Here is a 14710-nt window from a genome sequence, read left to right as displayed (position 1 = left end):
TTAAAAGTGAAGTAGCAATCACCCTTCAATTACAGGGTAGACAGCAATGGTGGTAACAAACAAAAATTACTTCAACCATTTCAGGTCAATCTACTCCCAGAAATGGCCTGTGTGTCTTCTACCTTTTTTTTTTTTTTTTTTTTTTTTTTTTTACCTAAACTGATGCAAAATACAGAATAAAAAGCAGTTAAGAGGTTTGAGTTTGCAGGATTCAGGCACTAACGCCAATGGAGCGAATATTCATAGAGCCAAACTGACGTCAGATGTGTTTACTCTGAGAAGTTTCAAAACCTGTTTCTCACTAATAATGGGGGGTGTGCACATCTTCCTTAGAATGGGATGTAGGTTTAGAAATGAGTTAATATGTGCAAAGATAAGCTCGGCTGTTTGTACAACTTCTGTCATCGTTAGCATAAACAAGTGACTATTCAAGGAAATGGTAGCATCCATTTGTAAAACCACCCAGTAAGTTTACAAATGCAAAATCAAAGGGACTCTGCATTGGAATCCATGCAGATAAACATGAAGTTTTACCATACGTTTAATTCACTTGTCATTACAGTTTTGATAATGCCATGGATGATCAGTTTTTAACTACAAAGTTGAATTTAAAAAGAATTACATCATATTATGAAGTCTTGTATTAAGAAGAAAAGATAACATCTACAAAAGAACCACCATAAATGTTAGAGCAGTTGTCACTATCATAAGCACTTTTTTCCTAGTGTTTCCGTTATGAGCAAGCTAGTTGATTACATTCTCACATGCTTTATAACAGTTGCCAAATTTTACACCTGCAACTGTTTTCCCTCTGATATTCCCAGGTTAAATACATTTAGCATTTTTGCTGTGAACAGAGCAAACTGATCTATGTGTAGTTAATGCAATCTCTATACATCACTTGTTAATTCCCATACCCCTGTGAGAAGGTAGCCACCGCTTAGTCAGTAACAACAGAAGTCCTACTGGCTGCAGATTAATCTTCCTAAGTGGTCCTTTCTTTACAGCTATCTGTTGGTCCTCATTTTGAATTGCAGAGCAGTGCAACCCCCCGTAAAGTCCAATGATCAGGATTCTGCACTGTTTTCAGATTCAAAGAGAAAATGTATGTCAGATCTGTTCTCCGGGGCTTTTTGTAGACAGGGCAGGAGTACACGCTTCCTTGTTGCTTCTTTGGGTCAGGTAGTGCCGTCGTGCTAACAGCATACACGTGGACTACAGGAAGACTTGTGAACAGCACCTGAGAATTTTGAGAGAGACATGGGGCTCAGCATTAGAGCAGCAGGATAGGGTGGCTGAACTCCAAATGCTGGAACTGGATTCAGTGATGGCCTTCAGTAAAAGCACCAGCACCTCAGCAGAGGTACACACGAAAACACAAGTCCTATGCTCGCTACTACATTGACCCTCACTTTAAGCGCGTGGCAGCTCAGGGACAACAGACGTCAAGAAGCCTGGAAGGAAATGAAAGCAGCAGAAACCCAGAAAACTGCATGCCATGGAAGTAGATGGAAAAATGACCGTGTGGTTCTAGGAAGGAGAAAGACCATTTTCTTTTTTCCCATCTTTTGCCCCTTTGGCTAGTGCCCCCCATTCTTTTCCCACCTCCTGTTCCCTGAATGGCAGGACTCGAGCTAGAAAGGCCAAGATGCATTTAGCAAGCCTCCTTGTTACCTCTGCACTGCTGGCAGTGGAACTTTGAAGATCTAAGGTGTTTATCCAGACGAGATCCCCTTAGGTCTTCCAGCAATATAAAGTATTAATTGTCAGGGGGAAAAAAAAGACCCAAACCCAAGAGCAACATGGAGGCTTGCTGAACGTTCCAGAGTGCTCGAGTAAACTTCATGTTTGAAGGTGTCTTTTGACAAACCAGGCAACAGCTGTCACCAGAAGCTACGGCTGGCAGGGTTTGGTTTGGAAAAGTTTGCTCTCAGCCAAAGAAGTGTTTTGCCTACGGAGAGGAATTACCTCAACTCCAATTCCAGGACAGTTAGCACTGGTTTGGAAGAAGTTTACCAGTGCAGACAACGGCAGCTTTCCCTGGGCAGTGCCACGGCATCTAATCACTACTCCATAGCTAGGTTTTAAATCTGCTTGGTCACATCAGTAAAATGTAACTCCATGCATGAATAACTGAGCATAAGCCCAGAACTAATACTCTTCCTCCTATTCAGAAGCAAATGCCAGGGATTTCTAGTCATCCAAGCACTGACGCCCACAGCAGCTGTCATCAAACCCGGTCCTGGGCTTTGGAAGTTGTGACAGGGTCCCACTTGGTCAGTCAAAAGAAGGCCGACTATGGGCTGCACTACTTTATTCAAACATAGCTGTGCTTCTAGGGCCCCTGAAGCCAAGGAGCCTGGCATCTGGTCTGCTCTAGTGCAACTCACCCTGAATTCTTTTTCTGACAGAAGTCTTTCTGTTCAGTTCTTGTGGGTAAACCCTCTGGCCTCTTCCCAGCCCTGCTAGCGGTTCACCCTCTTAAAACCTGTTGTGAAACCACTGCGGCAGGCACTCAAAATACTTCATGGTGTCCTCTGAGCACACCATATTATGCCACAGTCAGTCATGCTCGCTTGATCCTTACCTTTGGTGCTGACTCGACCAGCTTACTGTTTCTGCGGTCCCAACCTGCCCCTTCGAGGAAAAGGCCGTATATGTAAACCCCACCGATGTCAGCAGGAGGAGGGCCAGAAACATCTTCTTTCATCATCTTGGTCACTTCATTGTGTAAAACAACACTGTCGAGTGCCCACCCTTTTGTTAAATTCATGCGAGTTGTCTCTTGCCTCATAGCAGTTAGGAATCCCTAAGGAGATTGAATATGACATAGAGTGTCTTAAACTACTTGAACTTACCCATTTCAAACTTTTTTTTCCTATATAATAGTGACATCATCAGTATAAAACCTCATCCCGCAGAACTTTATCTGCTTACAAAACTAAATTCAGTTGTATAAACCCGGTGCTTTCCTACATTTTCCCCGTACCACGCGTTCTTATATACTTGGTGTGCATGTGTTGGTGCTAAGAAGCCACCAAACTGGCTTATTTAATGTATCGGAGGCTGCATGTACAACTCATCTCACCTCACATGCGTACTTTACAACTAGTCAGATGGAGACAGGTTTACAAGGCTGCCAGATTAATGCATCTTGTGAGGTTCCAAATACAGGTAATTGCTACGCCACAAATAACTCTGGTATTGCGTGTGCTATGTTACTCTCTTTTTCTTATACTGACATTGTAAGATTGCTTTTCAGTCAACAAATCATGAAGCATTTTACAGAATACAAAGGAAGAACAAGCTGGAATCACGCAGTAAAATAGTGAAACGCCGCTTTGCTCAGTGCAAAGCCTTAATATACTACAATAACGTACTATTGCAGACACCAGCAAGATGAACTCACAGCGCTTCAGCAGCACAGAATGAAACTCGCACTCTGTTCTAAAGAGCTACAATCTCATGATATGGTTACAAGCTACGACAAGACAAGCCAGGCTGAAGGTGCTGGTTAGCTTCTCTCACGTCACTGTCCATGTGCAGGCACGCTGCAGTACATGGGGAGTACCTCAGTCCTAAGAGACAGGAGGGTAGACCGCTTTGCACTTTCAGTGGACGTGCTGCACGTGTACACCTTATTTTACCTTATGGAAACCCATTTGGCTAGCCGGGAGATGAATGACTAAAACAGAAAAATGGAAGATGCAAGAGCAAGAGGCACTTACTGGGAAGGACAACTAGGAAGGCAGAAGTTTCAGGACAGATTTCAGAGCAGGGAAAGAAGGTATCTATCTGGAGACAGAGATGGGGGAATACAGGGCCACACGGGCAATACACAAAGGTGGGTATTAGAGAGCCAACAGCACAGCTAGGAAGAAATCAGGAGCAATGAGGGAACTGAACAAGCTTTTCATTTTTCTTCAATATTCACAGTGCAGGATGCTCTGTTCAGCTACTGTTAGGGCCAAATGAATGGAAAGAAGTCAGATGTGGAAACATTAGCATGCTGGTCTACTGAATGCAGGGGCCAATCTCTGGCTGCTGGGACCGGAGTGCTGGTTGCACATGCTAAGCACTTTGTAGCTATGCAATACCCTTTCAGTTATGAGAACGTGAGGTGACATTCATCAACACAGATGTTTCAGTTAACTGACTTTGGTTGCTTCTCATTAATATCATTCCAGAGACTCCAGGACAAGTGTTTTAAAGAGGTTTTGTGATAGCACAGATAATTGCAATTGCGTTTGAAGTAGTTGAGAACTCTAGCATATAGCTAAGGGAGACAGGATTAAAGGCCAAGTTCCTCTATCAGAAGTGCCATTAAATGAAAGCAAAATCCTTGTTGTTAATTTGTGGAATTTTAATTTGTAGAAACATGCTAGAACCAATAGTTTAAAATACACAAAGTGTTCACTGCCAGAAGGCCCCAGAGGGCTACTGGATCCCAGATAAACTGAAATATTAGAGAAAGAAGAGCCTGCAGAGGACAGGACAGAGCAATGACTGTATAAAGGGAACCAGTTCAAAGGCACTGTGGAAATACTAGCATAAAAGTAAGCTCAGAGCTGCGAGTTGTCTTCAGGGATAAGACTGAGACTGCAGACTATTCTTACAGAGATGGCAGGACCTATACGCTGTCGGCAGTGGGACTTGTAACACTTAGCTGCTCATTTGAATGGGTCCTAGATAGTGTTTAAAGACTACAGCTGTGAGCTGCAGGCCCAGCTGGGTATCCCAGAGCGGGTGAATGGCACAACAACCAGAAAGAAAGAATCAAGTGGCTTGAGGTGCCACTGTACGGCTGAGGGCCTGGCTCCTGCCAAACCCCTCTGTCAGGGACATAACGGACCACTTGCCATGACATTTGCTTTGATTTCTGGTAATCTTTGCCCTGTTTTTTTTTTTTTTGTTTATGTGGGGTTTTTTGGGGGGAGGGCATGTTGAGATTTCAGAAACAGGGAAAATTATTTCTTCTTTTTTCACTCGCCTTTTCCTGAACTTCTCCCTGGCCTGCTCACTGAAGGCCGCTAAAGCTGTGTCCCTTTGCCTTCTAACAACCCATGCAAACTAACTCTGAACCTTCTAGTGAGGAAGAGGCAGGCATCTAGGGAAGCTATGTTGAGAAATATGGAAATCAGTTAAGTCTATCGCTTTCACAATCATATTCTCTCCTTTACCTTGCTTAGGAGGTTCCTTGTTTGTCACTTATTTTGCAATTTCCACAGCGAGCAAATTATGGGAGGTTTACTAGAATTAAGTGGGCACTGAGGAATGAAGGCATTCTACTTCATATTCTTATTTGTATTCACATTGCTTTGGCATCTAAGGGTCTTAGAAATAGGCTGAGGGTTCATTATGCTAAGTACTATACAACCAGAAAGACAGTTCTGCCTCGCAGGGCTTAAAATCCATATGTAAGGACAAGTGACAGCAACTGGCTACAGCCATGCAAACAAGGAAACAATAAAACAGTATCAGCCACAATACGGAAACTGGGAGGTAGAAATGAGATATGCATAGTGTTGAGGTTCTTGAGTAAAATCCAGTAACATCAGATTAACTTCCAGGAGGGAAGAAAACTCATGGCACTTCTTGTTTTGTTCACCCCAGTTATCTTGGCCCAAAGCAGACACACAGAGGGAATCAGGTTTCTTTTACAGAGAAGCCTGAGCCTGCTCTCGTTTGTATCACTATAAATAAAGATTAACTTCTGTGAAATTACTGAATTTATCCTAGTGTATAAACAGTCCAAGAGAAGGCAGAGTCAGGTCCTATATTATTTTTTATTGCCAGAATGCCTCATTCTCCCAGTGCTATAAATCTACTTTATTGTCTTGTGTTATCCATGGCATTTATCCATTGACTATAAAGCAAACGGTGAGATCTATGCAAGTAGGCAAATTACAAATTACTTAGGGGCTGCATTTCATCTCACAAATGAAAGGATTTTTCTGACAATTTCTCAAGTACTACCAACAAGACATTAGAACTGCAGCACTAATGCTTCATCGCCTCAACTTGTTTGAGAAGATCAAAATCAATTTTCTTAACATATGGAATACTGATTTTAAACACAGCATTATGACTATTAACAAAATAATGGCTAATTAAATAGAAAAGGAGTCTTTGCTCAGGTGAATTTCTTGTAGAATGAGCCACTCCCACAGCCTGGGTTACAGAAAATTGACACTATAACAATAACCATCTGAGTCTTAAGCTTGTGATTGTCAGCACAAATAAATTTTTAAAGCAGGCAAGCGCATCTCATTCTCGGATTTTTTTTCTCTGCACAGTATATATCTAGGGACTTTTAGAACTACGTGTTATGAAGTGTTTAATTTTTGTATTTCTGCAGTCTTTCTCACTATGGTTTATTAAGTCAAAACTTGTTTGGGGACATTTTACTCTGATTATTTGGCAGTTTTTTTGAGAAATCCAGACGTATGGGTCAAAAAGTATGTAGGATGCCCAATTTGGGCTGGCAAAATTTCAGAACTGACACAACCCCAAAGCACAAAAAAGCCAGCTAAAATGGCCAGTACAAAATCTGTATCAGCTCTTGCTCATGTGTAGTGCAAAAGCAAACACCAACAAAACCAAAAGCCTATTAGGGTTGCATCCAGCCTGATCATTGCAAAAGTTATTAGGAATATTTTAGAGTGCCACTATCAATGTGCTGCTAACAAATCAAGTATGAAAGCATAATCATTTTATTAAAACTCCTACTCCTCTCCCTCATACTTTTGCTTGGGAACCCTTTGCTCAGGGAGCCTGTGAGCACACTTCCATGCTATAAAGTAGTATCGGCAGACAGCTGACAGACAGGATAGATGATAGATGGATATTTCCCAGCAGTAGTCCTAGAGAATATTTGCCACTGTTGCTTTCTCTATTCTAGGCAGCTGTTTCAGCTAGCTTTTGCATTGCTAACAAGTACTGAGATTAAAATAGATCTTTAAAATAGCTTTTTGCTAAGGCTTCACAGAAACCTGTTGGCTGGATACTCTCACAATGACTCACTTCCACAACTCCTACTTCCCACAAACATCTGTGAATCATAAAAATCGTTAATGAATGTGGATAGCTGTGCAAAGAAACTACACATCATCGAGGTATGTATACTTTACTTCTTTTAACTTTGTTCTCAGCTGTTCCATTTTTTGTGTTTCATTTTGTGCCAGGTTTTTATTTTAGATGGTGCAGGCAAGAGGCTGTATTTTTTACATGTCTCTGCAGACCAAGTCTGGCACAATTCTGGGGTGGTATAAATAACAAACCTTCCATTTCAAGGAACTGATTTGCAAGGGTTGAGAGCCAAGTCCAAATCTCTTCTTCCTATGTCAAAGTTTTTAAACTTACCTTGGTTTGTACTCAAAGGGATTTTCATAAAATGAATGAAAAACAGATTACTGTAACAGAGGAGGGGAAAAAAGGAGGATAACATTGAAATGTAAAAAGATGTATTTACCCAATTTCCACACTATAATTAAAGCAACCAGAAGATGCATTCCATTATTTCAGTAACGTTATTTTGGTCTAGCAAAAATTTCTTCAATAGATGTTGAAGTTGATTTATCCTACATTTATGGTAAAAATTGAATTTAGATTACACTTCGTATAGTCACGATTGAGTCAGCCTGAAGTTCTCTCAAGCTCTAATTTAACTGTTACATAGGAGTTAGAAAGATCAATCTGGCAGTCTTACCTGTGGATTAAAGAATCCTGTCATCCAGAACTGATTTGGTCGGCCATCCTGCAGCCAACTGCTGAACTGCTGGTTTCTTTCAAGAAGCTCAGTAAACCAAAATCCCAAAGTAGCTGACTCCCAGGAAATCTTAAACCATAGTTTTGGAATTCTAGCGTCATACATATTATCTAAAGCATCTTGCAATTCTTCTGACATAATTATGGTTCCTAGAAGATAAGTAAAACATTCAGAATGAACTTTCCCCTAGCTTGCAAAGGCAATTAAAACTTCCAAATGACATTCTGAGTCTAATAAACCCTCTTTTGTTGTGCCTTAATTGCACACCTGTTGCACTAAAGTCTTATCAGTTTGCAGTTAATTTGCTCAAACTTATAAGACTTGATTCAAAGTTAAAGGTGACAAGATAAATGACATTCTTTCTGTTATTTTCATCAGAAATAAAGATTTTTTTAAACAACTCCTTCTTCCTCACACATAATATTTATATTCATTATATTCACATTGTGTTTGGAATGTGATTAATCATTTAAATTTTTTTATATATTTTAATGGTTCCCACATACATGATGAACGATAGAGATATACTGTGTAACTCATCTATATCCTAAGCATGTACTGACAGTGATTATATTCATGAAATTCACTGTTATTAATGATAACTTTGTACATTTCCATTATCAAGACTCCCAGTAGGAAAGCAGTATATAGAATAAACCTAGAGGCAAGATTTTTTATATATTTTTTTGGCAGTGGCAGTGCGTACTCACATATTCCATGCATAGTACTGTTGCCTCCATTAAAATATTGGCAGTTACTAAGACAATGATTTTTCACTGACACCATTCCATGTGCCAGAAGTTCCTACATCTTATCAGTTTGTACTCTCCACAGTACTGAGAGCTGGCACGTGGCCATGCCTCAGGATGTCTTCTCTATTCCAGCTAAAATATTTTTAAATTATAGAAACTGGTCTGGTAGCCCCCATTCCAGTTAAACGTTCATGTAATACCAATGATGTTCAATGCATCATCTAACACACAACTGCTGTAATTGCCACAAGGAGTACATGAGGTACCAAACAGAATTAGGTGGCTTCCACCACAGAATATGTAAAGGAAAGAGAAGTGGTATGGGTGACTGCAAACAAGAGCTGCAGTGGCCCATCCAAGCATATCTGTATGGAAACGTGGCCTGTAATATGTAAGCATTTCAAATCCCTTCCTTCAGTTGAGGTTGGCAGGTCCCCAGCTCAGGGGAAGGAGAAGAATATCCAGAAACCAAACAGCAGCTTTTAATTTAGAAGAATGCAGTAGCTACCCTAAACACTTGTATAACAGTGTGTGCAAATCTGGTACTTTCTACTATATATCAATAGCAAATAGGCTTCATTTTCTTCTAGTAGATAACGACGTGCTCTCACTTATACACACCTTTTTGTGCAACAAATGCTATGAGAAAACCATAAACTTTTACAAAACTACAAATATTAAAAAATACTGCCTATCCCATTGTGGTGGTTTGACCTTGGCTGGACACCAGGTGCCTACCAAAGCCACTCCATCACTCCCCCCTCCTCAGCTGGACATGGGAGAGAAAATATAACAAAAGGCTCGTGGGTCAAGATAAGGACAGGAAAAGATCTCACTCACTAATTACCGTCACAGGCAAAACAGACTCAGCTTGGGGAAATTAGTTGAATTTATTACCAATCAGATCAGAGTAGGGTAATGAGAAATAAAAACTAAATCTTAAAACACCTTCTCGCCACCCCTCCCTTCTTCCTGGGCTCAACTTTAGCCCCGAATTCTCTACCTCCTCCCCCCGAGCACCACAGGAGGACGGGGAATGGGGGTTGTGGTCAGTTCATCACACGTTGTCTCTGCCGCTCCTTCCTCCTCAGGGGGAGGACTCCTCACGCTCTTCCCTTGCTCCAGCGTGGGGTCCCTCCCACAGGGGACAGTCCTCCACCAACTTCTCCAATGTGGGTCCTTCCCACGAGCTGCAGATCTTCACAGGTCCTGCCAGGAGCCTGCTCCAGCACAGGCTTCCCACAGGGTCACAGCCTCCTTGGGGCATCCCCCTGCTCTGCCTTGGGGTCCTCCACGGGCTGCAGGTGGATACCTGCTCCACTGTGGACCTCCATGGGCTGCAGGGGGACAGCCTGCCTCACCATGGTCTTCACCAGGGGCTGCAGGGGAATCTCTGCTCCAGCGCCTGGAGCACCTCCTCCCCCTCCTTCTTCACTGACCTGGGTGTCTGCAGGGTTGTTCCTCTCACATATTCTCACTCCTCTCTCTGGCTGCAGTTGTGCAGGGTTTGGGTTTTTTTTCCCCCTTCTTAAATAGTTATCCCAGAGGTGCTACCACCATCACTGATGGGCTTGGCCTTGGCCAGCGGCAGGTCTGTCTTGCAGCCGGCTGGCATTGTCTCTATCGGCACAGGGGAAGCTTCTAGCAGCTTCTCACAGAAGCCAGCCCTGTAGCCCCACCACTACCAAAACCTTGCCACGCAAACCCAATACACTCACATTCTCTGTAATGGCTTCATAGTCAGGTTCAGAATCATGTTTTGGGATAGCTAAAAGTCTTTCATAACACAATTAATAAACCTTCTCTTTGGGTATAAATCTTCTCTAACATATAACCAAGAGCACCAACATTTAAGAAAGAAGCCACTCTGTGTCATCTCCCCTTTGCCTAGAAAAATGTAATATTAGACCATTCACTATTCACTTCCTGGAGGCAGAAAAAGTGGAAAAAAATAATGCAACACATGTTGGTTTCAACTTCAGAGCAACTGTCGTGAGGGCAGAAAACAAGTGAAGAGCATCCCATTTGAAGCCCTGGGGATCATTACCATCTGAACTAAGATAGAATGAACTCTTTCATCGCTGGTTCTTCCTCATTTTCAGGCTGATGCAGCCAACTTTCTCCTGCAACAAGGGTTGTGAGAGAGCCACATTTTCTTCCCTATTCTCGTGGGCAGGCTGGAGATTTTCAAGTAGGGAGATACAACCAGTCTCTGCCCCGAAGCATGGTGAAATCTCTTAGGATGTCTGCCCGTTATGACTCAGAGCAGCTGCTGAGAACGCTAAGCCAGAGTGATCTTGAGGATGAGGTATGTTCACAGTTCTGGCCTTGCCCATATAGCTGCATAAATATTCCTAGTGAGTGGGTGTCATCTCTGGCAGTAGGCACACAGTGCTTGAATTTCAGCACTAAATGACATCTGTGGGTGTTGGGATGCATTCCTGCAGCTAAAATACTCCAATAAAAATAAAGATAATTTTAAAAATAACATAATTTTCAGAAATAAAATCAGTAACACATGAGAAAAATACTGGCATCATTCTGGAGAAAGGTGCGACAGGTGTTTGAAAAATTATATTTGATAAATTGAATAAGTAGCACAACACCATAGGCTTCTCATATTTAACTTCTGAGAAGCTCAGAGCACTGGTTACCATATGAAGAGACTGAATGTCCTATGAAGTTAGCATGACAGGCTTGAATGTCCTATGAATCAGATAGGCCAGCTGTTTATAACTTGGTTATTTTGGGGTTTATTTTGTGATACTCCCTTTCTTGAATGGAATAAAGCCCATCTGAAAGTGACTGATGAAAGGTCAAGTCAGTTAAGGACATGAGGCTATTTTCATGCTTCAAAAATAGTATGTACTGTAACGATGCTCTTTGCACAGTATACACATTTTGGAAATAAGGATTCCCCTTTTTCATTACCCTAAATTTATACCATCTCCCTTCTAAACGACATCTAAATCTATCCAATTGCTGTGTAGTGAATAAGCCAAATAAAGCTACTCAGTTTTGAGGATAACTAGTTTTTATTGTTAATTAAAGTAAATAGTCTGTTCTTTTAAATTTATCTGGTTTTAGGGTGATTCATTCAATAGATATAATGCTCTGAATGGACTACATCAGGACCTTGTCTTATTTCATGGAGTTGTCCCTTTTCACTACCATACCTACCACAAGCTGAATCTGAAAACTGTGGAATTTGTAAAATTTGGATCTACATTTTGAATTTCACATTTAGGAAAGCCCATATCTGGACTAGAAATTGAGTGTATCATCTCATTTAAATGAGTGGATAAGGTTAGGAATAAAGGAAGAATCTTAAACTCCAGCATGAACCAAAAGAAGCCTCAATCCACTGACTGATTCTCTTCCCGCAGGCACAGATGTGAATCAAGAATAACCAGAATAATTATGTAGGATATAAATGAGAAGAGAAGTTAGTTTCTCCATCAAGTACAGTTTGCCAATAGCTGACATCATTATAATAGGATTGGAGACTATCCCTTGAGAACAATACTTGCTAGACAATGAGTCTGTTAAGCTAGTCTTAACAGTACACAGAGGGAAAAGCTCAGTGACAGCATCAATCCAATCTTGACTGTCACAGTTGCAACTACAGAAGTTGATCTTCTCAGCCTTTAATCCCCACTCAAGTTTATCTCCCAAGCGACCAGGTTTGTTACTGGACCAATCACTCCTTGCCTCCACCAGCAAGCTGCAACTCCTCCTTCTTCATTGAACATGTTGAAGAGAAAATCCCAACTTGCTTATAACTTCATAAGCTTTCCTCCATTTCTGCCTGATGGCAACAGCTAACTTGCTTGTGCTTTCCCCAAAGAAAGCATTATTTATTGTCCCACCCAAAGGTACAAGGTATATAAGTGCTAAATAAAAACAATAAAAGCTAGTGTATGTTTCCCCATACCTTAAACTTAATCTTTTTTTTTTTTTTTTTTTTTTTTCCCAAGCTTTAGTAAGTTTCTACTAGCTCAGTGATCACCATTGCTGGGCTGAAAGAATTCAACTTCTTTGTTTCAGGCAGTTCTTTGGGTATTTCCCTCTTTCTTCACTTGGGCACTTCAGCATTTGGAGATGATTCCCAGGAAGCTCTCAGGAGCTCATTTAACTCCACCATGCTGTTTTAATTCCAAGGCCCTGAACAATTTATTACCTCCTTTTGTTCCTGGTCTCCAGAACAGGAAGGGTAAATCAGGCAGCTGAGCCCTGCAATGCACAACACTCCCTCCATTTTTTACTTATAGACTCTAGTATTCTCTCCAGCTGCACCTAACCTTTGCCTCTGTTCTGTTTTCTGTTTGTTTTCCACTCTCCTTTTCTGGTGCAGAAAACTGTGATTTAATTCTTCAAGTCAGGAGAGATGAAAGGAACTGAGAAACTTGAGTAGCCTGTAATTTTTCACATAGAAGAGCACAGAAATCCTAGACTCGCTGCAATAGCTAATTCCTTCAGTCGGTAAGAAGGCAATTTGAAAGTAACCTTGCAAATTGTTCTGAAAACTTCCCAGCTCCAGTACTAAATGGACTTGGCTGCACTCGCCAAAGGACTGAAAATAAAAAATTTAAAGCAATAATTTGAAGATGAAAATCCAGGTGCACCTCCCCAAAAGTAATACAAATCACTACCCTGAGCTAGAGTAATAGAACAGGCAGATAAACTATTTTCTGCAGTTTGTCCTAAATGTGCAATGTGTGTTTCTAAACAGTTGTCCTGGCCAGCATCATGGCAAGCATACATAACACTTATTAAGAAGTCCAGAAATAACATACCACACTTTGTAAAAGACAACAGGAGGCATTCTGGCATTCTTATCAGGATGAGAAGTAAATAATGGATGAGAGCTGCTGAGCCAGGAGTAACTATGCGACAAGACATACTAGATTCATCCTCTTCATTCCTCAAATGAATTCCCCATTGTTACATTCCATTAATATCCTCACTGATTGCTCTTAATCATCTTCAAATAAAATCCTCACCCAAAAGTGGAATACACAGATGATCCCTACAAGCCTTACACACGCACACTGTAAGAATTAGTAAGGTAAGAGCCCAAGATTTTTCAGTCCAAAAGTCTATTACCATCAGCAGCAGGCCAAACTAAAATTGTGTTAGCGTTAGCAGTCTTAAAGCATTGCAACTCAAAACAGAACTGAGACAGCCAGTGGGAATGAGTCCATACTCCTTGCCTTTGTGGGAAATTACCTTTCCTGTGCACTCTGGCAAGACTAGTTTCCTGAGCTTCAGTTTTTCGCCACATGGATTAGAATAAATTATCAGCCACTTCTTTTGGCTCTTTTGGCATTTATATCCCTCTTGTAAGGTGCTACATACAATGAACAGAAATTCCTTGCAGCAACATGATGCAAATACTACTGTCGAGATCATGGTATTCTAAGTTGGAAAAAAATAGTGAACCTTTACCTCATTCTTTCAGGAGCTTAACACACGAGTTTGTGTAGATGACATAGGAATTCTAAGCGATTCCTGTTATGTATGTAGGACTACATGCTACCTCATGTCTACATGAAGTTCTGGGTGTTTCAACATATTCTTATATGAATGACAATAAGGAAACACCTAAGGCCAACACGCTGGTTAGCAATGCAGTGTAAGGATGGTGAGGAGCTAAAAGCAGGTAATGAAATAGTTTTTAATAAGGTAGCAAATCAATAACTGAGATGTACAGAAACTCAGGAAATGCACCAGTATTCCTCAAGGCCTAGTTATTAACAGTTATTATTCAGCTATTATTCAGTTCCAAAAATTTTAGAAACACATACAAAAGTGCATAATTTTACTCTCCAATACCTTCTGTCTCAGTAGTCTCACCTGTATTTTCTCACACTTCTCAACCTGGCATAAACGTATACCTGAAACATGCTAGTGTATTAATTTTAATGAGTTTTCATGCATATAACTTATGCGTCATTTAAAGAACGTGCACATGGTATACATCTGTGTGGGTAAAAAGAGGGCAAAATCCCATCTCCCCTTAGTAATATCCTTGTTCCTGATCCTATTATTCCAAAAGCTCCGATTGCCCTCTCTTTCAGTGTAGGATAAGAGTAATCTGTGATTTTTTTTCCAAGTCCTGGCATGTAGGTTATGTATGGTGTGCATTACATGCATGAAAATATGCTAGCTTTGTAACATGAGGGGTGCC

The 14710-nt window shown here is 41.0% G+C and overlaps 1 protein-coding gene across 1 annotated transcript in view; it reads right to left on the bottom strand.

Moving 5' to 3' along the window:
• Positions 1 to 656: 656 nt before the first annotated feature.
• The window catches only part of LOC104018200 (dynein axonemal heavy chain 5), a 172171-nt gene continuing 158117 nt past the window's right edge, over positions 657 to 14710 (bottom strand). The window contains exons 74-76 of the mRNA XM_087736582.1: positions 7709 to 7917; positions 2588 to 2809; positions 657 to 1240 (exon numbers count right to left, since the gene is read on the bottom strand). Of these exons, the coding sequence (XP_087592708.1) occupies positions 1022 to 1240; positions 2588 to 2809; positions 7709 to 7917 (650 nt within the window). The 3' untranslated portion in view covers positions 657 to 1021. The remainder of the gene's footprint in view (positions 1241 to 2587; positions 2810 to 7708; positions 7918 to 14710) is intronic.

The sequence above is a fragment of the Nipponia nippon genome, unplaced genomic scaffold (genome assembly GCF_047370975.1).
Source record: "Nipponia nippon isolate SJK-2023a ecotype South Korea unplaced genomic scaffold, ASM4737097v1 scaffold_1, whole genome shotgun sequence".
Classification (NCBI taxonomy): Eukaryota; Metazoa; Chordata; class Aves; order Pelecaniformes; family Threskiornithidae; genus Nipponia; species Nipponia nippon.
This window is presented reverse-complemented; position numbering and strand designations above follow the sequence as displayed.